Below are 27745 nucleotides of genomic sequence, written 5' to 3'. Positions count from 1 at the left end.
TATTATTTTTTTCTGTGTTTTCACTCCTTTGACTTCCAAATGGAAGCATATTGTCTGGATCTCCTGGCAAAAACTCCAGTCCTTTTATTGTGCTAGCAAAAGAAACATTATTTGCATTTCAGAAATCTGGTTTATGCACTTTAGAGCCAACAGAATGAAACTGTTGCAATGGTTAAAGTAAACAGCTTTCCCTAATGTCTTAAGTAAAGGTCATGGCTCTTCTTCAGAAGAAAAAAAATAATCTGTATGTAGATGTCAATTAAATTTAGTTTTCTAGGTTTATAACAAATCATAAAAATGGTTCTTATGCAATAAGTTATCTTACCAATGCCAAAAGCAAATTGCAAAACATGAGCATGCAAGCAATCACTCTCACTACCAAAGTAAAAGCCTCATCTGCAAGGGAGATATAATTCATAACCCAAGCTGCAAGGCAAATCCTGAGAGAGCTGAAAATGTACAATTAACGGTATAAAATGATCGCAGCCCATTACGGAGAACCTCTCCTAATACTAAAGCTTCTACTGAATTAACATCTTGCAGATTAAACTTTCTTTTTACACTACCATGACATCACAACTAACAACTTCATCAGCAAAATTCACAGGCTACATGTGATCAGTGTTAGAGAAACAGAGGTACTGAATGGCTTTTATCAATGCCTCTAACGACTGACTGCACATTATAGGATCTGATCAGAAACTTTAGTTTCAGTATTCTACACCATAAGCTTATTCAAGCTTAAGGAAAAACTATTTACATTAAATCAGGGCAAAATTTTGAAAGATTATATTGCGCTGAAAAACTAATATGGGTGTCAGACAGTCAAATACAAGAGACACCTGAAATAACTCCCAGTGGGGAGTTTGAGCAAGGGAATAAGGAAATACATACTGGATAACTTCAAGATACACTGCAAACTGTCTTTCGGAATAGGTATCTGAAGAATAAGGTTAACATTCCAAATGATTTTGGCAAATTGAAGACGAGTCCTGAAACCAACAAAACATTTACTAGAAGTTCGGCAGAGGAGAAAGTCAAATGAAGAATTCAATGCCATAAGTACAAAATGGGGATAAATCCACTATTTATTGATACGACATAAAAGAGCCTTTCACTTCTGTAATGAGAAATATCCAAATGCAACATTATTTATAAAAAGGCAAAGATGCAATTTCTGAAAACTGGAATAAAATCTATCATTTTCCTTGTTGCTAATGGTCTTTATCTTAAAAAAAAAAAAAAAAAAAAAAAATAGTTCTACAAATATATTTCATGGAAAAAATAACTTGCAAACAAATTATTTTTGAAAACATGACTACCTAACATCTCTTCATAAAACCTTAAGAAGAATGTCATCAGTTCTGTTCTCATGTCAAAGTCATGCTACTTAAGGAATAAGAAAAAAACCTTAATCATAGAAAGGCTTAGTTTGGAGGAAATCTGAAAGATCCTCTAGTTCCAACCCCCTGCCATGAGATCAGGCTGCCCAGGGCCCCATCCAGCCTGGCCTTCAATGCTTCCAGGGATAGGGCATCAACACCTTTTCTAGGCAACCTATTCCCCTGCCCTTTGAGTAAAAAATTTCTTCCTATGATCTAACCTAAATTTCCCCTCTTTTAGTTTAAAGCCTTGTCCTATCACTATCGGACTGTAAAAAGTTGGTCCCCCTCATGTATTTAAGCACTCTTCAAGTATTGGAAGATTTCAATGAGGTTTATCCTGTGTCTTCTTTTTTCCAAACTAAACGAGTCCAACTCTCTCATCCTATCTTCATAGGAGATGTGCTCCAGCTCTTTGATCATCCTCATGGCCCCCTTCTAGACCCATTCCAACTTCTCTGCATCCTTATTTTGCTGGACACCCTTGGCCTGGACACAGTAATTCAGATGAAGCCTCACAAGGCTAGAAAAGAGGGGGACAATCTCCCTGATGGCCAGATCGCCTCCTCTTTTTTGATGCAACCCAGAATATTTTGTGACAGAAAGATCTAGTTTTAACATCATGAAAGTCCTTCCAATTATTATGGTAACTAAACACTGAAACATAGCAAACTACAGGAATCTACTTAACCATACCTTCTTAAGAACATGAGACAGCTTGAGTACAAGGCATTAAGGAGTACAAGGATCTCTGTGACCATTTCAAATCTGTCCTCTTAGTCCTGAAAATTAGCCAGGAAAACAGACTTCTAACACAAACCTGAGCTTATCTGAATTCCTGAAGTTCTTATATTGCATCAAGCACACACTAAAAGCAAGTTTTCCTTGAAAGCTTAGATGTTTTTCAGGCAGCTAACAATAGGCATAGATGAGCTCATTACATATGATGAAACTAACTCTTAGCAAAATGCTATACTATACCAATACTAAGTTTCATGAATGTGAACATAGTGGATGAAAAAATGATATTCACAGAGTACAGATTTTTTTGAAGAAGTATGCATGATCATCTTTCTTCCAAAGCAACAACAACAACAACAAAAAAAAAAGAGGAAATCCATATAATATAATATATAATAATACATGTTAACTGTATTATACCATATGTAAAAAGGTAACCATCATACTCTTCAAAACACCAATCTCCAAAATCCCATCTCACAATGTCAAAAATCAGCTTTTTTCTCTCTCCTTTTGAAAAAAAAAAAAAAAAAAAAAAAAAAAAAAAAAAAAAAAAAAAAAAAGTAGGTAAACTGCACTAGTTAGTTTCAGTGCAGTCATTTCTACTACCATTCCCAATTGCATTTACATACACCAGTAATATATTCTGAAAACTGGGATACTAGATTTTCGTTCTGTCTGAGAAGTACCTCTTTTTTTTACTTTACTTCTACATGCAAATATATCAGTATTTTAAAACATGTCAAAGCATTCACATTTGGCTCATTAAAATTGATGCTAACAAGATAGTCATTTGATGAGATAATTTGCTCTTTACCAGATTTTTTAAAAAGCATTACGGATGCACACATTTATATATAAAGACACATTTTGCCCCCCATCACTTCAATGAATGCAGTCCTCTAGACATTAAAATTGTTTATTTTCATAAATTATTTCTGACTGAATGTAGAGTTTTCTAAGTGACAGTACACATACTCATGAGAAAATACAAGTGATCGATTTACTGCTATCTTAGTGATCATGTTGCTGGCTCTCTGCTAACTTTGCAGCTACTGCTGTCCTCACAGTTAATATAGCTGCTTTGCATTGAAAACTGTCTATTAACGTAGTACAACAAAGTTGAAAGGGAAGGGGCTGCTTTTTTATTCTTATGTAGTCCTTGAGAATCTTGACTAGTTAGTCATTATCACTTAAGTGAATTGTTTCTATACAGCCGCTATGTTGGATTTATAGACTATATAAAAATCCCCTCGGTCTTACCTTCTGAACCAAAAAATACTTCAACAGCCACTACTATCATGCAGTACTGTTTTAATAAAAAAATAAAAAATAAAAAAATAAAAAATCAAGCAGATAAGACTGACTTCATTAGTTTTTGTTTGTTTGTTTAAGTAAATGTGACAGCAATGACACCAGTACCAAAAATAATAAACTGTTCCTCTGTATGATCAGTTCTTAAACCTCATAAGAGACCGTTACTTCATGAAATACATCAGGGAAAATAGGATTTCACAATCTCAAAATACTTGACCCAAAAAGAAGAGGAATGAGAAGAATTATAGAAAGGAATATAATAAACTCTTTCTCCTCAGATCATCTCTATAGTTTGTTGTCTCAGTATTTAGAGATGTAATAAAAGCAATGATGTACCAAATATGTATATTTTACAGTTGACTCTCTCTATTAAAAAAAAACAAAAATGGTGTGGTAGCAGTACACCAAAAAATTTTAAGATGTAAAAAGCAGCATAAAGCCAAGTGGAATCACACATAATGCAGTAACTACCAGTTAATATTCATTTGAAATCTAAAATAAAGAAAAATGTAGAAAATCAAATGCTGTACAACACACAAATGATCAGCTTTCATTGCCAAGTCACGTTTTTAAATTGTTTAAGCAGCCACATTATTCAAATATACAAATAAGAACTTCTGGCTAAATTTCGTATTTTAAGCTGTTATCAATAACTATTCAGATACTTCCATTGATCTGCAGAAATATGCAAAGAAAGACTATGGACTTGACATAGGAATGAGTCTGGAGTAACATCAGTGGGTAGACTCTTGTTAAAATAGTTGCCCTTTTTTTTTTTTTTTTTTTTTTCTCCATCAGTTCTCTTCCATCAATCATGTTAGCAGTTCCCCATTGTTTTCTCTTAAAAATTATCCCCATTAAAAGAGCATTGTGAAAACATTACTGAAGATAATCTGAAAGTGATTGATTGGTTCTTCATCTCCTGACATACTGAAGAAATGACAACAGAACACACTATATGTCATCAGATTAGACTTTAAGTAGAATGGATAATGTCCTAATCCATATGGTTAGATTTATGTCAGTTCTTCAAAATTATAATATGCCAAATAATGTCATTATTTGTTGTTTAATGGTATGGCACTGCAAATATTTGACTATAGAAAAAAAAAAAAAAAAAAAACAGAGCAATTTAAAATTCTCTGATGCTTCTTAGTGAAAAAACATTTTTTGCATTTTAAAAAATAAAATTTGGCAATTTTGTTCTTCCTTCTCATATTTACAACATTCCCTCATTGTGTTGCTATTGAGGTAAAACAAATGCATCAAAAAATGTATTCTCCTTGCATCTCGGAAGAGTGACACAGTAGGTCTTTTCACAAAAGATTTATTCTTGTTGCCGCTATTGGTCTCTATATCAGACAACCCCAGTACCAGCAGTGTCACACCAGCGATAAGAGCCTAGGTATTGGCACTGTGATAAGTGTGCCAAGAGACCTCAGTCACGGTACTGTTGGCTACAAACATTCCAGCTTTTTTTGTTTTCTGAACGCATTGTTTCTTGACAGTTAAAAATATTATACTTTTTGAAAAGAGACGTAATGGGTATTTTCAAGAGGGAACCCTAACTTCGCTTTAAGGAAAGCGAAAATATATATATATACACACATACACACACACACACATATATATATATAACTGTGTGAAAGCTTTAAAAATGCAGATGAACTAGAGAAAACAATATTCAACCCAACAGAATAAACAATGGATATCTTAAGAGCAGGGAAGATTGAATTGTTTAGGATAAAAAAAACTTAAGCGTTTGCGTTTTAATATTGTTTCAGTTTCAGTGAAACTTTTCCAATTTAACAGCTTTGTTTGAAATAGATCTTCACTGCAATGAAAGCAAATTCACACACGACCATCAGTTGCTTTACTTCTTAAGAAATGCTAGGGAAAAAAAAAAAAAAAAACACAATTGTTTTTCCACATAGAAACTCTGTATATTACTTCTACTTTCTGCACTTACTTTCCTCCGCTTTGGTTCTAGGCAAAATTGCTGCATTAATCCAGCAAAAGGCTGCTTTTCTTTAAGAAGCAGAAATCTCACTCCCCTATTTCCTAACCTCCCCACTCAGTACTAACGTCTACCTCTACTCTTTTTCTGGTGCAAACATTCATCACATCTTACACCAAGATAGATTACTGAATTTATAAAAGTGGAAACTGTAGAAGAAAAATCTGTTCATTTTCTACCCAATCAGTTCCCTGGCCCATGTCACAACAGGACTGCACAAAACCTGATGTTAGTATGGAATAGTCAGAGGGAATAAATAAGCGAGATCAAGGTGGGACAATTTCTGCCCACAACAGAATTAGTTGCTACACTTTGTGGTCTCTGTTTTGTTGGACCCAGATTAGTATGTGCTGCAATATAAATGAAGTTTTCAAATCAAGTAGACATTCTCAAAATGCTGTAAAACCAATTCCCTCATGTCCTTATAGAATCTGATAAACCTTTCATGCCAGTCACAGAATTGAGTTATGCAATCTAAATTAACAACAACTTCCACTTTCTAGCTGAGAGTTTAATTATTACTTTGCACAACAGCAAACAAAAAAGATGAAAATTAAATTGTAAGGGAATCTGTGGACAAAAGGACAGGATATTCTTCAGCTTCCATGCTTCTGTACTACTTCTGCAGGGCACAGATTACAGCAAGGCTTCACAACTGCCTTAGGCAAGCACAAGGATGAGATGGTGCCTTCAGATACTGGGAAGCAGGACTAAGTATCTCAATGGTAATTAAAAACTCCTTTGCTTTCGAAATTCAGTCACCTTTGCTGTTTTATTAATACTTATTATATAATAAATAATAATATATATAATATATTACATGAATGCTTCAAGAAATATATTTTTTGTTTTTAATTATTGAAAAAATATGCATTACAGTGGCAAGAAAATGATTAAATGGAGAATTTTTGAAGAAAGGGAAAGGCTCTGTTAGTCTGCTAATAACAAAGCCTTGTAGCTGTCATTTAAACTACATATGCTTAAAAGTTCTAGTATTTTACTGTTACTTTGAAATAGTTTTCTTTCCAAAGTTAAAAATAACACCTCAATTTCACTCTTTAATTTGCTTGCTTTCCTTCTTCAAAGTATGAAACTATATTCAGCTTTCCTTTACACAATGCTTACTCCACTAACAGAAAGAACAGCTCATATAACTTCCTCATCTCCAATCAACATTGCCTTTGTTTTGTTTAATCATCCAGATACCAAAGCCACAGTCATTCCTTGCCACTTAATAAAGGCTGCTTGTAAATAAATACTTTTAAATAAATAAATACATTTAGAAATGACTTTCTAAAGAGTTCCAAATCTACAAAAATAGTTTGGTGATATTCATTAAAATATGTCCTGCAGATGAATGCATAATTTAAGTTCCCATTTTGATCCTTCGCTACATAATCTGCTCATTTTTTCCGTTTGCAGTTCAAAAACAAATCAACACATTCTCAATACCATTAAATACCTACATTTTCCTAACAGTATTTTAATGTTTTCTATTTTTAATTCCCTGACTTCAGTGCACTTGCAAATAATAATAATTTATCTCAATGTGTGAATTAGATGGATATTTTAAACAATTTTACAAAACTCATACAGAAAATGTGTAATGATGTGACTGGTGTTGAGTCTCTAGTACAGTTCGCGGCAAACAACAGAATTTTTTTTGCCAGGACATAAAGAAAAAGTTTCCTACCACTTAAGCAGTTTATGCAATAATCTTAGTCCAATTAGATGTCAAACAATCCAATGGACTTTCTTCTGTCTCAAATTTCCCTTCAAGACCTGTTTGCCATAACATATCATTTATAACAGTATCTATACAGTTAAAAAGAAGTTCAGTTCACAACAATTAATATACAGATATCCTGTAACCTGTAACCAGCCCTTCTAAGTATTTTTCTTTCTTTCTTTTTTTTTTAAAGCCTCAGAAACAAACTAAGCTCATGTCTGCATTTTACCTATGAAGCGTTGCAATCCACAATGATCCAAAAACTTTCATGTGCTACCTACATATATATGCGTGCCTGTCTGACCCAAGCAATTCAAACTATTACAGGTCACAACTGTCTGGGGCTTATGAACTCACTGCAATGCAAATAGTGGGTGAATTTTGATAAACACATTTTAACTCCTTCCCTTATAGCACCCAAACACAATCTGTGCCCACGTGTAAGTGATTTTTTTTTTATATATGTATAAATCACTGTTTTCAATAAGAAAATCTGAGTGGTTTTGTATTTTTTCATCTAGGGTAGTTAGTAACAATTTGAGTTGGAAAAATAATCTGTGTGTTCTGCACTTTGGTTTTCTGAATATTGCAACAAAAATGAAATGCAGAACTAGCGACTGCACAGGGTAGGGACACCTTTCTGGTTTACAGCTTTATCTTCAAAGAATGCCAGGGACTATAAATATTTGTCTGGGCCTGATAGAAAGAAGCACTAGTAGAAGATAAAAAGAAGACTCTTCAGTCTTTTGCAATACGCTTCACATTTCAGCATCTGCTGATTACGGTTTGTCAAAGAAATATGCATAGTATTTCATTTGTCAAGTTTTAATTTGGTTTCTTCTACCATTTTGCCACTTTTCATCATAAAATTTCATTTTAAAGGTTTCAAATAGTTCACACCTTTCAGAACAAACTAATAAGATGGAATAAAATTATTTGCCCATAATTTATCAGAACAGCTTTTTTGAGAATAAAATCCTCGGGTTTGAGATTACAGAATGATCAAAATATAATTTTACCTGAGCTCAGTTCAAAAATGATTTTACAGGATAATTGTTCCTCTCTGAGCTCTTTAATAGACTAAATTCTACCTTAATTTTCATTGAATTTATTTTGCCACATTATTTTTTTATATAAATATAGGTTTCTTTGAAGAGCATTCACAAATATATAACATGTAAACTAAATTCAGTTGCCAGTGTGCAGTATACATACAAAAATACAACCCTCAGTTCTACCAAGGCTATTTTATATATATATTGTTTTATATGTATATATATATATATATATACATATATAAAACAACAACAAGAACAAAGAACAAACTCATGGTGAACATCATTTTAATTATCAAGATGAAAAACATCAAATAAATAATTGAAAATAGAAAATACTTCAACTAAAATGTTGAAAAATTAAGTTGGAAAAGACCTTTTCTACCATAAATATCCAACAGTTTCTATATTCTCACTGCTTGAAACAAGGATATTCAGGGTCGTTTCATCTTCTCAAACAAAGAATACATAAAGTAATTTCAATTTATGACAATTTTGCTACTTTGATGTTTAGGAAATCTTCCAAAGTGTCTGGTGTGGAAAGGATAGCTCATTACATATTTTCATTCTTACCTACTTCAAATGTTTGAAATCAGAACTACCTCACAGTCCATCTAAATTCTTAAAATGTGAGTTGGGTGAATTCTGTGATTTAACCACCTCTCTGTGCATCAGTTGACCTGAACTGTCCTTTAAAAAAGGCAAATAAAAATAACAGGTGCTATTCAATAAATTTTGATAAAAGCCCACATAATCTTTTAATTCATGTAAAAAATAAGAGATGTTACTGTTTCTTTATCCATTAAAGTCCTTGTCATACAAGTTCTCATTTCATCACGTTATCTGAATTATAGAATTATCTCTCCCTATTGGGCTGCTTGCACGGAATAACAACGTCAGCCTGAACCCTACTGAATTTAGCTTTCTGGTCATGTTATCAAAAATTTGTTTGAGTACACAGCCTGCCAGAGAGGAGAATGACAAATCAAATAACCCACAAGGGACAACAAAGCTTTAAGAGCTTCTTGCCTGTTGACTGGTTATTATATGATGATGACAAACAGCATTGCACTGGTAACTTTTCTAGACGTTTATACCACATCAGACTAACTCAAGATTATGTTAGTCATGGAAGTCTCAAAAGATTTAGAACAGTACTAGCAAGTCCATCTAGATTAGAAGATTAACATTGTTGTTATGAAAAATCAAAAAATGATAGTCGAAGGCTTAAAAAAGTCACTACTGGCCAAGTGGTACACAAGCCTATTTAATCCAGCATTAAAAAAAAAAAGAAAAATCAGGTCCTAGTTTCTGACCTTTCCTTTCCACATTATGTGGAAGGAATAAATACAAACTCTAAAGGAAGTATGTCAGAAATCCAGCACACCTGCAAAGTCAACAACAGGAAAGTCAACCCCACAGAGGTTATTTCCTTTGAAAATTAAAATCTTTTTTTTTTTTTTTTCCTTCCAAAGGCATTCATGGAATATGGGCTCCCTCCAGTGGCAAAATTAACATTAAAAAAAAGTCTTCACACTTGTATGTGTGCTTAATTGCATGGCCTACTCAACAGAATAACCTCATACCATAACCTCAATGATGTTTAAATCCCTTTTGGGATGGAATTTTTGTTTATAATTTACACGGCTTTATTTTCTTCTTTTGTTCCAACGGTATAACATACAGACAACGTTTGTCAATACTTTATTAAATGCCATACAAAATTTACTGGTCCTTAATAAAACATTCCAATATTTTAAGTTTAATATCTTTGGAAGAAATGCTTTCTTTAAATTCTTTAATTCAAGCTATTACTTTGTAAGAGGAAAATACACGCTTTGGAAAACACTACATTTAGCCAGCTACATTTTTAAAAGGTACTAAGCAGTGCCAAAATGTAGAGTATGATTGGCAACTCACATGGATGTACTACAATTTGACAGAGCGAATTTTCTCTGAATGAGGAAAACATCTCTCAACTTCAGCCCAGCTTTTCTCTATTCCTGCCCATCCCAGAATGCAAGATACCATTTAGTGCTTTGCGCTATATGAGCTAAAGGTATTACAATTAATTTACATAAGTATTCTTGGCTCTAACATCAGAAACAATGTAGCTTAGATGAACACTGCTAACTGTCATCAGTACTATCACTATGAAATGCTCCCATTTACCTGCTCCACAGCAACACAGCTATATTTTGCTTTCCACTTTATTTTATATTATTTATTGTTCTCCCTATATCGCATAATGTAGCAAATGATCAAAGAGTGACTAAATGAAACCATCTTGTTGGGAACCACGAAGTAGTTAACTCGCAAACCAGCAAATCACTTATGCATATGATTAATTTTAAACACGTTGTTTAGTTTTCTTCTTGTGGAACTACATTTTGCTTGAAGATAACATCTGCTCAGAAGAGGCACTAGATTTTTATATAAAGAAAGAATTGGAGCAGATAATTAAAACTCATATTAAGACTCCAATATAAGTGAATCACTAAGTCATAAAAGTAATATTTATCTGTTGGGATTCTGTTGGCTCTCCAGGGAATTCTATCCTTGGAAAGGATCTCACACGGGGATTTCTCTTCTTGTACAAGGTAACAGGCAGAATGAACACAAAAATATTTTAACTCTCCTTTCACATACTCAAACACACACACAAAAGGGCATTTTCTCCTCTCTTCATCAAATCACCAACTTAAATAATAATAATAATCAAGGACAGTACAGTAGCTATAGAAGAGAGAGAAGAAAATCAGCTATACTGAAAGCAAGATGCATTTAGAGCTGATCTCGTCAAAATCTCAGGAATCATCCATTCAGGAATTATAGCATTCCTTGGGAGATAATGTCATCCAAATTGTGACTTCTTCTACCGAATTATTTGGAAGGGAAAAAAAAAAAAAAAAAAAAAAGTATTTTCTAAAGGGGAAGAAAAAATAGGCATTCTCTACTCTGAAAAAGATGCATGTGTTGAATCTAGCTAAACAATGAAACAATTTAAATACTATTATATTTCAACACAACTGTCATATTTCAATATAAATACATACATTAATTATTCTATCAACATATGATACACATTTTGAAATGGAACAAAACCTCTCATTTATTCACAACTTGTTTCCTATTTGTTATTTCACAAGATCACACTTCCAAACATTCAGCAGAATATCAAAATTGCAGCTAAAATGTTTTTCTTCCTCTGTACTCAGATATGGAACATGACTCACAAGAATGAATTCATAGTCATCCTAACAGGGAACATAAAACCATCGATGGGAGGCATCTCAGAGGCCCCATAAGCACAGTTTCATTGGCCTTAAATCAGTATGTTTGACTTGGGAGTGTTAGCAGTTTGCTAAACAGGCAGTTGAGATGCAGAAGCAGCTGTTTTAAGCTATCTGCATGCACTGAATGAATGTTTAAGCTGCCAGAAGAAACTTTGTTATGATGCCCTCTTTTCACTAGGGTTCTTCTCTAGTCCTTTGCCTATTAGAGTTTATCTAGAAACAAACTCATCACCCTTTGAAGTCAGTGCTAGAATATCATTCACATTAACACATATCAAACTGACTCTGAGTAAGGAGCCAGATTCAAGAGCTGGCACTTATTGGATGATGCTCTCAAACTTTGTCATGAACACAAAGCTGATTATAGAGACTGACATCAGCAAATATAACCAAATAATTCTTTGTAAGATCTGTAAGATCTAATTTGAAAACGTTTTTAATAGAATATGTTATCAGCTACACAAGCACCAGTGAAGTAGAAAAGTGAAGATCCCTAGAAACTCCAGCAGTTTCAACAAGACAGTCTACCATGGCAATAGGTTGTTTTCCACCTTTTCTCAGGACAAGCAAGTGGAAGCTTCAGAAAGCCTCAGGAAATACAAAACTTGGTATTAGCAACAAACAGAAAATGCAGTTACGTTGCTCCCGCATATTATGGAAAACACACTTGAGATTAAAGTGTAGCAAGGACCTTTAACATAACAAACACAAGACAGTAGCAAAATTCTGGCACAAGATTATACAGAAGGCCCTGAGACTATAAATCACAAGCAGTCCATTAAGGATCACTAAGGAAATGCAACCGTGGCAGCTGGCTAGAACTGGTTTTAGGACAGAGCAAAGAAGGACAAAACAAAGAGAACAAACAATTTGTATATGACATACCTAATATATCTCACACATTAAAATAACAAGACACTACAATACACTCACATAATGTACAAGAGTAGGAACAAAGGAAGAACAGAAAGGGAGGAATTACTCCAACCTTATCTTCTCCACTAAAAACACCATGTCTGATTATTGACCTTCTGACATCATTCAGCAGTGGATATATTCTGCTTTTTCACTTGCCACTTAACACACTGTCTCTGCAGCTTGGTAGTCACTAATAACATGACTCAGTGCTATAGCAAAATAAGTAAATTATACCTTTAAACAACAGCGTATATGAATGTGTCAATTTTTTTTTTCAACCTTCCTCCATGATAAGTTGATTGATTCCCCAGTAAGACAATGAACTTTAGTCAGACTAAACTTCAGCAAAATAAAAGATTCAATAAGGGCACAAACATTTTAATTCATCACCTACGAATCACAGAATGGCCTGGGTTGAAAAGGATAATAATCACCTAGTTTCAACCCCCCCCTGCAGGGTCGCCTACCACCAGACCAGGCTGTCCATAGCCACATCCAGCCTGGCCTTGAATGCATCCAGGGACAGGGCATCCACAGCCTCCCTGCGCAACCTGTTCCAGTGCATCACCACCCTCAGTGTAAAAAATTTCCTCTTAATATCTAACCTATATACCTCTCCTGTCTTGGTTTAAAACCATTCCCCCCTTGTCCTATCACTATCCACCCTCATAAGCAGCTGTTTTCTCTCTTGTTTATACACTTCCTTCAAGTATTGGAAGGCTACAATTAGGTCTCTCTAAAGCTTTCTCTAAGCTAAACAAGCCTCAACCAGGTACCCTCAACCTTTCTTCACAGGAGAGGTGCCACAGCCCCTGGGAAGGGGTGGATCCTGGCTCCACGCCTTTCAGTCACTCAGGTGTATTGCATATACCTGAGCTCCCCTGGGTTGGTCCTGCCCTTCCTACAAGGTGTTCAATCACTGGTTCAAGCTGTGACTTAGCATTTCTACTACACCAGGGAAAAAAAAAAAATTAAAAAATCACAGAATCCTAGGAAAAGATAAGGAAAAACACTCTATGAGATACATTCACCTTTTAATTCATTACTATAGAAAATCACCCATCAAGTAATGTCAAAATCCAAAAGGCTAAAGCATTTTATAGGCTCTAGCATTTTGTAGGCTCTAGCATTATTTGTTGTATATGCTGAAAAGAATAACAAATGCACTATGTATGCTTCAGGAAAAAAAAAAAAAAATCATTTATACAAATTCCATACATGTTTTCTTGGCAGGATTTTGGGGTCATTCTTTTGAAATGAATGTCAAACTAAATGAACTCTGTACCACAATTCAGTTTTACCTAGATGAAATATCTTCATGAATTTGTATTGCATTTTTGAATTGCTTCAGTTACTTCCTAAAACACAGTGAACTAGAACCAAAATATTCAATCATTACCTAACATTCTGATGGTTCAAGCAGTACAGGAGTAGTTGGAAGACTACATTTCCTCCTCAATAGAAATAAATTGCGCACAAACAGCTAAACAAAAGTACAGACATCAACACGTTAGATGATGTTTTGGTGTAACACTAACTTTCTTCTCCAATAAGGATTACTGAGTTTGTAACTTCTTTTTGTTCATGAATTACAATCCAAATTTAACAACTTCTTACTATCTCACAGAACTCCAGATGAAAATCAAAAGTAACTGAAATTATTTTTGTTTTTGGTTCTGTAAAACATTGAAAGTTCCAAAACAATTCTTTACATCGTTCTTCATATTAAAACTACTGACATACTGCACGAATTGACTTTCTTTTAGATCAGAAAAGACTCCATACAGAAAGTGATTACTATTATCACTAAGGGAAATCTAATTCAAGTCAAACGAGCTTTTAAGAGTCATATCCATAATGGACTGGCTTTTGAACTGGGATTACAGGTACTCTACTACAAACAGTACTGTGCTTTTAAGGATTAGGATGCTCCTCTCAAATTCAAGTTCCTATGAACTGAATAAGCATTTCCGTGGTAAATGATCTAAGTGCAGGTTTAGCAAGTAATTTAAAGAACCATGTTTTTCAGAAGCTCAGTCCAAAGGTGCCTTTCTAAAAATACACAAAACTTATTATATCGATCTCCCAGCAGGCATAGAGTGAAACAACTATGTGCTGAATTCTCAGAGCATGCATGTGAAGTATGCTTATATTTATTCTGCAGCTGTGGACACTAGGGGTAAAGTGTAGAAAAAGTTCCTATATATGATTTCTTTTTGTCTGTGCTCTACCTGGCTAGAAGTTATGTGACTGCATTATAACCTGATTCAGTACATCTCACATGCTACCTTGGGCTTTACTGCTATATAAACTATGCCTATGTGGCTTTTGGCTGACTCTAAAAATAAGAACAAATTTCTATTTTTCTGCATTAACGAACTTTGCAGTAGCATACTGCTCAGCACAAATCTTCATCAACTGTAAAGCAGCACACCGTACTTATAGAGTAAGATGATATGAAATGATAGCATTTTGAGAGGACTTCTAGGTCACTGATTTTACTGTGTTTTTATCATCTCATGCTTGTTATCTTTTCACTAGTTGGAGCATAAAATTTTACAGCTCACATAAATTGTAATTTATTTATATGACCACTCATTAAAAGATATTATTTTTTCTGTGATATTTTCTTTTCTGACAAAAAGATGTATATTTTTGAATACACAAGAAATATTCTGAAACAGATTTACAATTATGTTCTGCAGGCTTAATCAATTTAAGTCAATACTTCTTTCATTTTAATTTGACGTCATAGTCTTGAAATTGCAAAAAATAGTCAGCCCTAATAGTTATTGCTGCTTTTATTTCAATAGTTTGTGCTCTGTCTAATGAGGTGTGTGCTACACCACAAGCTCCCTCTTTGAATGTAAATGAGTAGGTGTTAGCATTTTCATCTAAAAAAATGCAAATGACACTGGTAATCTATGAAAGCTGCCTGTCAATTCAAGTTTAAACCTCAAATATTTGGCTTTCTACAGAGATGAGAATTCTCACTTGACAAGGATTACTATTTCAGTTTTTTTCTTTGATCACAATGTAAGTTCACTGTAGACTCATACCTCATAATGATCCATCCGTTAAGACCTTCTCCTCAGTAGCTCTTAAAATTAAGAGAGGATTTATGGGTAGGTTATTTTTATTCACAGCCACATTAATGTGAGTCCTAAACTAATCAGTTTGCATTATGTAGCCTTTTATGCAGTTTGCACAGATTTACAGCTTGGTTGCTTTATCTAGTCTCATGCCTGTGAGACAGCTGTTAGGCATTTAGCTAATCTAATTGTAATCCCTGGGGGAATTCTTATTTGTCCACTGAAAGGTAGATGCACGGACCCCAGTTTACCATCTTAAGTACTTATGTCATTCCCCCTTTTTTTTTTTCCTTTGTGATTCAGGATCCAGAATTTATTGGAAAATGTTCATTAAAATTGTCTGAATAATCAGAGTATAACAGCTATTGGCTACTGTTTGGTTCTAAATTTAATTTCCTCATGGCTATGTTTAACATTTCATAGCTTTTAAGCCTATCATGCAGATTTCAGGGGTTGGTAAGCAAAGATTTTTTTTTATGTATTAAATCTACATAAAGATAGAAGACGCTTCCTGCACAGTGGTTTTGTTTTTTCTGCCACTTATTTTTTCTCTTATCTTTTTTTTTTATGACACTTAAAGAAACAAGAGAAGATTAAATGTTTCCTTGTTTGATTGTGCTCTTGCCAACTGATCATGTCAACAAAAGACCATTCAGCTTTCTCATTAAAATTCACAGTCTCTAGATGACTAAACTTAATTGGCAAGAAATCAAGGAACATAATTGTTTAAATTATGAGCATTTCTAAAAACAGTGCATTATGATGAAAGTCATCTATTTATATTGTGCTATTTCATTATGATTTTACTTTCAGCAGAAATTGATATTTTATCTTGCTGTTAAAAAGGTAGTAAAGTAAAAGCCTGACAAAAATGTAACACCTTAATCTGCTGAACATTAACAATCTCCAACATGTCTATTTTCATGTGGGAAGTGAATTTAGGTTTTTATAAATTAAATGTGTTTTCCCTAATGCTATTTATATACCTGAATGCAGGGCAGCTTGGCAGATAATAAACAAGCTTATATTTAAACAATAGGCCAAGATAAATTATTAGCTATATGATAATCAATAGAAATTCTACCTCTGACCTTCAACAAAGAGCTCACATTAGTAATAAAATCACAACCTGTAATTGATAAAGTCTACAGGCCAATAGAAAATTTTGATCCCTCTTAAATTGCTGGCATGTCTTACCCAAACTAGCTTTGCCATAGCCTGGCTTTAACCAAATCACAGTTATGAAGTAGTTACGTTGAATTGACCCCATACATCTCTACTAATTTTTACTAACGTGCATAGTAAAGGCTAATATTGTTCTCTCACCACCTCAGACTTGCTAAGACTTATTTACTTCTTTCAGACATGAATTTAACATTGACCACAGAGAAAGAGAGAAGACAATTTTAACACATTTGTGCCATCAGTGCAAGTCAGCGCATCACTTCCACAATGCGGTAGGATGCTGGACATCCACTGGCACCCAAGTGCATCTGCACAGATTTGACCCATGGAAAAACACCTAAAGGATGGGGTAACACAGCAAATAAACCATGAGCATTAGTCTCTCTCCTCACCTCCCTGCAGAGATATGCTTTATTTGGTTTCACTTCCAGTTTTTAAGGGAACAAGAATCTCTGATGCAAAGGGCAGCAATAGCCTAGAATGAAGTTTGTCTTGCAATCTATCTCACGTTTTTTTTCCTCCTAAAAATCCAGGCCAAGCCTTTTTCCTACTTCAAATTCAGTTCAGAAAAATAATTCACCTTGAGACAGCTAAAAAGAGTCAGGCTACACTCTGTGTTGATGAAACAAATTCAGGATGCATACTCCCTACCATCTTGCATTCATCAGCTTCACAGATTTGCAGCTGACCAGGTTTTCAGCAGGACTGCTAAATATTCCTCTACCTTCCTCCTCTACTAGGGTGACTTTCTTACACCTGTGAAGATTGTCACTGGATCTATCACTGGACCATGAGAGACTAATGTGCTTCCTGGCAAGACACAGGGCCAACTAAGTAACATATGTTCATTCTGTCCTGCTATTATTTGCTAACCAGATGGCATTCAAAGAACACAAGTCAGTGCTGTTCTCTGTTCATCCATCTGTCCCGGAATTCTCAAAGATTAAAAAGAGTATACTTTCCATCCTCAAAAAGAAGGATTCAGTGAAATACAAGATGTGACAAAGTAAACTAAACACCAAATAAGCAAGAATTCACCTAGAAAAAGAAAGAAAGCTTTCCACTCTGTTCTTATTTCCCTGCAGTTTGCAGTTCAGCTGCTTTGCAGTATTACATAGCATTCTTAGATCAGCTGGGTGTTGTTTGTACTAGTTTGTTATTTACAAACTTTCGCTGCTGCATCTGGGCAAATATCAAATGAAGTGAAGAAACCAATACTACTTTCAAAGTAGACCACCATGATTATTATTCTAACCATTAAAAACATTTAATCTTAGTTTTATTTGTCCTTTTTAACTGATTAAAAGTTTAAAACAGCTGAGAGCCTGTGACATCAATGTTAAAAGTTGAGTTGAATAGACAAAGGGATGCCATTCAACCAAACTTCAATCTCTCTCCACTGTATCTGTTAAATTGCACAGAAACAATAAAATTATTTCAGTCAATCAAATTTGTTACTCAGCATCAAACTAAGAGAGAGCTCCTTGAAATAGCTGATTAACTGCTGCCACTTTGCAAGTGCACCAGTTCCGATTGCCTGCTTGAGGTGACACCTGGGTGACAGTCCTACATTTCTCTTTGTAGATCTTGGCTTTTAAATTATTACAAGGAAAAGATGGAGTTCTTCCTCCTCCTTTCAAAATACCATTGCCATAACTCTTCCTGACCCTGAAGAATGATTTTACATTATTTAACGCAGGTTTGAAAATCCAACTCAACTTTGGTCATAGCAGGGAAAAGATTTCATTGATTTCATTCTTGTGAGTTTTCATAGGATCAGTGAAAGATTTTGTAAAATCACTGAGAAAGTAGATTGTTAATAAGATACATTTTAAGAGTAACTATACTCACCTTATATGCTTATAGTTTATATAAGCATATAAAATATACATAGTTTCTATGCTATCTTAAAAATAAACTATTTTTTCTTTATTTTCTTCCTTCCTTTATTTCCAATTACATTTAGGATGTTAATTTACTGGTTCCAATCTTTACTCTTTGACTGAGTAAATTCATAGACAACTAGGTAAACACATTTTTAGACCAATGTGTTGGACTTCTCTCTTACTCTCTCTTGCCCATAAAGTCCTTAGGAATTCATCTATGAATAAGAGAGGATATTATAGGAAAAAAAGCTCACATCTTACTAAAAATTATAGAACTTGTTTCTAAAATATTTGCAGGTTATCAACTTAAGTTTTATTCAGAAGTGTTTCCACTTAAAAAAAAAAAAAAGGGAGGGAGAGAAGGGGGGGGAGGGAGGGAGGGAGGGGGGGGAGGGATTAAGATTATGACCTCTGCTTATTAATATTTGCATGATTACAATTAGCACATATGCCTTTTGTTTTATTAAATCTTTATGCATAACTGAAAAATAATCTTACTTTTTGTTAGGCAATGTTAGACTATTACTACTACAAAGTCCTTGCTGTCTAACAACTACTCCTTATTTCAAATGAAGTTAATTTGATTAGATTTAATATCCACTAAACTTTAGTATCCATTACAGCTATATCATCTCTAAACCAAATCAAACTTCTCTCTTCAACTGGCAGTGACTGGCAACTGTCAAGATATGAAAAGTTCACACTTCTAATGACAGCTTTATCTGCTCTAACAAACTCCTTTTCCTACACTATCAACAATTAGCACCAATCTTTTCAAAATCTAGAAATTCATTAAAAATGACAAGAGCACAAAGACAATTCAAGTGAGAAAAACTATGCTTGGAGGACATTGGAGTACACTATTACTCTGTAGCGAATGGAATGCTATTTTTCCAGCAGTTCAAGGACTGTATATATTACATAACACATTAACAAGTCAGACAGGTGCTTCTTAGTGGGAAATTGAAAGTAAAATACTTAACACCTACTTTTATTTCAGTTGGTGCTACAATGTGGAGATAAACTCTTCTCATAATTAACAAAAGGAGCTAAATAGATGGCAATAATAAATGGAAAAGCACCTCTTTCTTTTGTAACTGTTGAAGCATTTAGGTGTCCTTCAAATCCTGCCAGTAGCTATTTGTATCTTTTGGCATCAGAATACCTTCCAAAATCTGGTTTTCAGTTTCTAATATTCTTTCAGAAAATTAGGAAGCATGCAATTTAGATAAAATTTTTACTTTTCGTTGGTTTGTGAGGTATGAAATTTACTTAATCTGAGAATTTGTGTTCCTCGGGTACATATTTTCCCTGTTGCTAATCTAACACTTTTTTTTTTTTTTTTTTTTTTTTTTTTTTAAGGATATTTACATGAAAAGGGTACTTCTAACATGCAGTGCAATAAAAGGAGACATTTGTACTCTTTTCTCTCAGCAAGGAGAGTACATGAGTTGAAAAAGACAAGCACCAACAAAAGTTTGGCTTGCATATGACATAAGAAAGAAGTTATTTCAATTTTTAAATGAGATGGCTTGGTCTTTGGAACACTCCGTAGTCACAACAACCATGTATAATATGTCTATGTTCACAGTGAGTACACTGCTTAAGATGTTCCAGTGCCATTTCTAGAAATAACAATGATAAATGATGCATCTCTGCTGACAGCTGAAGAAGAGAGACAAATATTTGTATATAAAATGTTCTGTGTACGCACAACCTGTAGTACTACATTGTACATCAAATGCTTTGGCCTGAGCGGAACACGGTGTGTTTTACAGCTAGCATTTATTCTGACAGTTGAGTAAATCTGTATTTTTGTACTATAAAAAAACCAATAGCACTTTTGCTATTCACCAGGATCTGGAGAAAAACAGTTATTCAATAGTGGTCAGCATTAACCCTTAGGAAAGAGTGTAATTCATTTTAGAGTACACTGGGCATTTGCAGAGAAAACTGTATCAGAAACTATTATCACCAAGGACATAAAACTTCCAACAAACAGAAATAATGAACTAAATCTATGGAAGAATCACATTGCTCTGCTGTCGCAAAACTGATCACAAAATTTCCACCTCAGGCTGAAAATAAAATGGAAGTGAGGCTGCAATGGGAAGTGAACAAGAGAATGTTTGGGTTAAATATCATAGATTAAGTCAGTAGTTATCTTGAATAAGTGTATACTAAGTGGCTCAAATTATTTTTAAATATTTAAATTTAAATAGATTTTGCTTCAATAGAGAAGATGAGGGAAAGAGATTCAAGAACAATTTAAATCAGATAAAGATATTATATGAGATGCACAAAAATTATTTTAAGCTCATATACGCAATCCACAGAGTATTCAAATTGAAATAACTATACTTTGGTCATGCAACTCGTTTATATGATTACTTAAAGCTTATGCAAAATACACAGCTGTACTTGAGGATAAAAAATAAGCTGGAAAATGTCAAGACAGCCTCTGTCAGATAATTGTAGGTCTGTAGCTTAATGAGTAGAATGCAAAATTCAGAGCACCAAATTAAAATAAATCATATGCTTTTGTGTTTGAAAAGCTATATAAAGTTTTGATGCTATCACAAGAGAAAAAGAACACTTCTACTTCATTAGCAAAACATACACCTACCAGTAACAACAGAAGGAATACTAACCACATATTTCAAATACAACAGAAAAATATGAAAGCACAATACATTTTTTTCATTAAAGAACAATTTTCTTGTATATAAATTGGAATTTTGTATTTATACTCTCATGAAGAATCTTTTCTGTAGATATAAGTAACCAGTGTTAATACAAATGAAGCATAGTAAAATCCTGTTTTACAAAATACAATAAAATTCTGATTGTATTTCTGATTGTGACAAGATGTTTATTTCAAAACCCCTAGATTAGAAGCACTTTTTCTCCCATGACTGTAGATCATTTTCATTAAGTCAACATGAAGTTTTAAGTGTGCGACTGTTTAAAAAAATTGTAAATTCAGAAGGACAACACGTGTAAGAACACAGGAATCACAGAATCACAGAACTGTATGGGTTGGAAGGGACCTTTAGAGAGAATTAAATCCAACTCCCAGTGAAAGCAGGTTCATTACAGCATGTTGCACAAGTAGACATCCGGAAATGTCTCGAATATCTCCAGAGGAGACTCCACAACCTCTCTGGCAACCTGTTCCAGTGCTCTGTTATTCTGACAGTGAAGAAGTTCTTCCTTGTACTGGTATGGAACTTCCTGTGTTCCAGTTTGTAATGTTCTAGTTAAATGAGGATATACTGACATATTAAATTATCAGTTTACTATTCTAATTGCATTTATGTAGGTAATCAGGATTAATTCTACTAAGAAATAAATTGTGACTATATGCTTGCCTGGTTTTGGCAAGCAGCAGCCTTTGGGTTGTTGTTCATATAAGTAGGAACAGATACATAGCTGACAGGTACATAACAAGGTGTTTTGAGAGCACCCCTTTTGTCCCAACTTCTTATTTCACAGAAGGCATAATAGTAATATCACAGTTCTACAAATATAGCTTACATTATGAATTCCTGTGATATTTTTATTAAACAGGAAGTGTCAAAGCAATTGACTCAGTATGGATTCTCAAAAAGTTGTAGAGTAATGTCCACCTTTAAAATCACATTTCACAAAAACTGAAGATTTATTGGCATGGCATTCTCCATAGTAAGTTAGACAAAGCTTTCCTAGTTACGACAAGGAACTGCATATTTAAAAGAGGAGATAAAATACAACATTCATGTTTCTTGAGAATATCTTCCTCAGCTTCCACAGTTTTAATTATGACTACTCCTTGGTATTTTTAAGCTTTCCAGCTTCTTACCTTTTTGTTGAACCGAATAATAGGATAATCTCTACAAACAGAAAGACAAAATCTTAGTATGAAGAGCCACATAAGAAGATCAATTCAAAAAATGACATAAGACTTGATGATTCACATCCAAAGAAAAAAAAATAAATTACAGCTCTTCCAGGTCTGGGTATCATTATTAGAGCTTCAAAAAGGAGATTTCCATTTTAAAATATTTGATTCAAAAGACAGTGGGATTTTATGCATTCAGAGTAGCCTTACCCATCTTTTGACAAGTTGATAATCAATTATAGTATTATGAAAAGGAGATATTGAGGCTGTTACTTTTCATCAGCAACATCTGATAATGTCATGTCATAAATGATTAATGTCACTGCTTTCCACAGTTTTACATTTTGCACCACAGAATGCAGTCAACAACTCAGTGATGTCTTCACTGTGCCAAACCTGGATCAATCAAAAGTAGTCACACTCTTTGCTGTATGGGCCAGAATTTACTTCTTCAGGGAGAAAAAATATGCACTTCAAACATTACGAAGCAAATAAACAAATACCACATTCAGACTTACTGAACTAGTTAACTCCTTCCCTACACCATCCTCCCCAAAATAAAATAAAATTGAAGGAAAAATCTTCTAACAGTCTAATCAAATGAGTTACTCAATCAAAATTAAGATTGTTATCATGTGAGTTCCTACATCACTCAGAAACCCAATAGTGATGTTATTTTTGGATATGCTTTGTATACAGACTCAATTGTATTGCTACTTTAAAGAATTCCAAATAATATGTTAAAGTATATCATAAGAGAGTTTTCACTGGCAGCTATTCAAGCATTACTTTACCCTATATGCCATATAGGAATGTATGTCATACGTACAAGCTTATTAAAAATGTATGTATTAGAATTTATTTATACTTATTTCGAAGAAACAACCTGTTGAAATCAGTAGGATTATTCACAAAGCCATAGTTATTGCTCTATTTTTAAGTCTGGAGTAGAGCCTTAATTTTTCAATACTAGAATAGAGAATTCTGATTTTTCCTTCAACCCAGGGCTAATTTTTTTTCTTAACTCTAACTTAAAGTGGTACTTCTCAACTCACATAAGTTTAATATAGAATCATAAAATAGTTTGAGTTGAAAAGGACTTTTAAATGTTATCTAGTCCAACTGTCCTGCAATGAACAGGACACTTACAGTTCGATCAGGCTCCTCAGAGCCCCATCCAGCCTCACCTTGCATGCCTCCAGAAACAGGGAACCCATCACCTCTCTAAGAAACCGGTTTCAGTGTTCCGTTAATCTTACTGTTAAAAATTTCTTCCTTACATTCAATCTAAATCTCCCCTCTTTTAGTTTGAAACCATTTTGCTTTGTTCTATCACAGCAGACCCTGCTAAAGAGTCTATCCCTTTCTTCCTTATAGCTCCCCTTTAGATACTGAAAGGTAGCTCTCAGGTTTTCTTGGAACTGCCTGTTTTCCAAGTTGAACAACCCCAGCTCTCTCAACCTGTCCTCATAGGGGTTGTGCCCCATCCCTTGAATCATTCCTGTGGCCCTCCTTCTCAATGAGCTCTAACAGGTCCACATCTGCCCTGTACTGAGGACTCCATGTTTGGAAGTAGTACTCCAGGTAAGGCCACACCTGTGCAGAGAAGAGGGACAGGATCACCTCTCTCACCCTGCTGGCCACGCTTCTTTGAATGCAGCCCAGAATACAGCTGTCCTTCTGAAGTGCAAGGGACATTGCTGGCTTGCGTCCAGCTTACCATCTTTAGTACCACCAAGACCTTTTCACCACAGATCTGCTCCATCCTTACATCCCCCAGCTTGTATTGATTGTGGGGATCGCCATGGCCCAGGTGCAATCCCACTGTCAGTGTAATTGACAAAGATGTTAAAGAGCGCTGGTCTCAGTACTGACCGTTGAGGGACACCACTTGTCACTGATCTCCACCTGGACACTGAGCCAATGACCACCACACACTGGGTACAATCTCACAACTTCTCCCATCACGCAGTTCACTTGTCAAACCCATATATTTCCAATTTGGAGAAAAGGATGTCATGGAAACCCATGTCAAAGGTCTTAAGTCCAGATAGATGACATCAGTGGTTCTTCCCTTGTTCACTGACACAGTCATGTCATCATAAAAATGACAAGTTTGGTCAGGCATGACCTGCCCTTGATGAAGCCACGCTATTTATCCCATATCACCTTCCCCTCTTCCACATGCCTTAGCAAATCTTCCAGGAAGGATTTGTTCTGTGATCTTCCCTAGCACAAAAGGGAGACTGACAGGTTGTTAATTCCCTGGCTCATCCTTTCTACCTTTCTTTAAAACAGGTGCTACACTGTGCTTTTTCCAGTTGCAAGGTACTAGTGATCAACTTTAATACAAAAAGCAACATCACAACTAATTTTTGCAATTATTTTAAATTATTTTAAATTATCTATATAAACTGTAAATAATAATTAGGGTAAATATTTAAAGAGAAAGTCTGTTATTGCTTATTATTATGGATATTTGATTCAATCTTATTAATTCTAAAAGCAGGTTCAGATTGACAGTGCTGTTTGTTAGTTTGCTTCTAACATAAATAACATATCAAGCATATAAAACACCTGTTTGGACCTGAATAATTGGTAGTTAAAGCATGAACTAAACTGTTAATATGCATTATCGCTATGAATGCATCAGGAATAGGAAGAGACAGAGATAGGGAAAAGTCAGAATTATTCTTTCTTTCTATGGCTTAAGAAAGAAGTAAAGTATTTGATAAAAAAGAGAAGCCAGGTGCAAAGTGAGAAAATAACCATATATTTTAGTAACTAACAGGATTTCATCAGGTGAGTTTGTTTGATATTTCTTTCAGAAGCTTTAATATGCATTCTGAGATCATTGTTTAGAAATCTTAATTTTTTTAAGAGCATAAAGAATAAGAGTTTTGCTTGTTTGACTTCATTAATATTCCTCACATAGACAGTAATACAAAAACGCTTTGTGAATTATACAAAAAATATGACAAATAAAAAATACATCTGGATCACAAACCAAAATCTTTTTCAATATTTAAATACAATTCTCAATATTTATGTAACTGGTTTTTTTTTGTTTGTTTGTTTTTTTCCTGAATTTATCTAAGATCCATTTGCGTCTTTTACCATATTTCTATAGGTATGGATCTACAGGTATAGCACTGCAATAGGCTCCCCAAGGAGGTGGTTGAGTCACCACCCATAGATGTATTTAAAAACTGTTTGGATGTGGTGCTCAGGGACATGATTTAGCAGAGGGTTGTTAGAGTTAGGGTAGTATGGTTGGGTTGCAGTTGGACTCGATCATCTTTAAGGTCTTTTCAAACATGAGCAATTCTACGGTCTTAAAGCTCTGTAGAAGAAATTTTTCCAAATGGAAAATTGTCAAATTAGTATTACTAGATTCTCTATAATCAGTACAAAAAGGAGAAAAAAAAAAAAAAAGAAAAAAAGAAAAAAAGAAAAAAAGAGAAAATAAATGAACATATCAGTCCCAAGAGATAAAACTATAATAAATTCTAAATGCTAGGAACATCTGCAGAATTACTGAGGAGTGTCACAAAAGAAGATTCATATGTTCCACAAAAGAAAAAACAGACAAAATTAAAAGAAAGGTAATTCAAATGTTATATGGGACCTCCAAATTTCTTCTACTGCTTTGATAGTCTATAGGTCTGGTATGTTTTGGATGACTTTACACTCAAGAACTAGTCCTCAAAAAACAATGTAATAAGTATATTAACTATAACATACATTGAAATGAAAGACTTCAGAAAAATCAAGATACATCAATTATCAATGACATACAATTCACAACCTCCTGTTGTGTCACCTGTTCTTAACATTCAACATTTTAGTGCAGTTTGACATTCAAAGGAGAGTATTACAGATATTTATTTGATCTATTGTGACACTTGGATCTATTTGACATGAAACTAAGTATTTGCTTATGCTATAAGCATAGAGTTTTTTTGCAGATTTTTATTTATTTATTTATTTTTAAGACCAGACTGTCATTCCTGGGTCTAATCTTTTAGGAGAAAGATTATTGAAGTCACTGAAAGCCTGAAAGTCACCTTAAATGATGGCAGATCTCTCACTGTAGAAGCTTTTATATTTTTCCGTCTTTTGATCATTTCAATCAGGAGTTATGCTTGCACAAACTAGTCACATGTATAGTGTTCTGAGGATACAGAAAAAACTTCAATTTTGAAAATAAATGGAAGTCTCCTCTGCCTTGAAAGCAAAATAGGAAGAAAGCTCTACGCTCTACCTAATTTGTTTATGTGAAGAATGTATTCACTTCTTTGTTCCCCATTAAGCAGAGATTTAAATAATTTTCCATGCTGTTGCAGAACACACAGAATAAAGTACCTATTCACGTGACTTGCTGTTCATCAGTCTCAGAGCACAGAAGACTGCATCTGGCTGTAGCAGCAAACTTCATTCTTTCCAGTTCAAGAACTTAGCGTTTCCTCAGGTCAACTGCATAAATAAAAGTATCCTGAGTATCCTGCTTATACCAAGGTATTTTTGAAGAGGCCTGAGGATGACTGGGTATGTCTTGAGAGTATTGCAATTATTGCTATGTGATTTAACAACATAAAGGCAAAAACAATCAATACAGGTAAACAGTTTGGCCTCAGAAGCATAGAGCTACGTAGTAATTTAGAGAGGATCTGTCAGTGATCTGTCCATATCTGAAAGTTATCAGGAATGCAGTTAATCCTTGGAAAGTTTGGCAAGTAACCTAATTCGATTTACTCAAAATCAATTAGAAGTTAATTAGTCATTAAGTTGGAGAGAAAGATACTTTTGAGAGCAGAAGTGCTGAAGTTTACAATAAAGTAAGATAGTTTGCGAGTCAGAAGTTAGCCAAGGAGCTGGTTCACATACTAAACTGCTGTAATATTTCCTCCAATTATCCATAAAATGCTATCCCCTTATTAAACATTTATTTATTAAGCTAAGCTTCCTTAGTTAAGAACCACAAAATTTATGAATTACAAAAGAATTCAAAGCTTCTGATCTTTGACCCTCATCTTTTCTTCTTGACGCTTTCTCCTATACAGAAATAAATTCTGCTTACAGACCATTTCTACTCCTTTCCTTCCAAGAAGAAGGTTATAAAACATGGGTTTGAAGAAACTCCAAAAATTTGTGCAGGCTTTCCCACATGTCAAAAATGCACTTAATTTCTAAGGGACTCTAGCTCTAGCCCAGACACTGGAGAAAAATAACAGCTTTAAAAAAGCA

At 34.2% G+C, this 27745-nt stretch overlaps 1 protein-coding gene across 7 annotated transcripts in view; it reads right to left on the bottom strand.

The window, feature by feature from the left end:
- Window positions 1-27745, bottom strand: part of ZNF385D (zinc finger protein 385D) — a 394027-nt gene that overhangs the window by 194605 nt on the left and 171677 nt on the right. Inside the window, exon 2 of one of the 7 annotated variants that reach the window (XM_042816874.1) lies at window positions 22460-22490. The exons of the other annotated variants lie outside the window; for them this stretch is intronic. Within the exon in view, the coding sequence (XP_042672808.1) occupies window positions 22460-22490 (31 nt within the window). The remainder of the gene's footprint in view (window positions 1-22459; window positions 22491-27745) is intronic. 7 annotated transcript variants of the gene reach the window in all.

The sequence above is a fragment of the Centrocercus urophasianus genome, unplaced genomic scaffold (assembly GCF_019232065.1).
Source record: "Centrocercus urophasianus isolate 14NV4802_14NV808 unplaced genomic scaffold, USGS_Curo_1.0 seq_16, whole genome shotgun sequence".
Taxonomy (NCBI): domain Eukaryota; kingdom Metazoa; phylum Chordata; class Aves; order Galliformes; family Phasianidae; genus Centrocercus; species Centrocercus urophasianus.
This window is presented reverse-complemented; position numbering and strand designations above follow the sequence as displayed.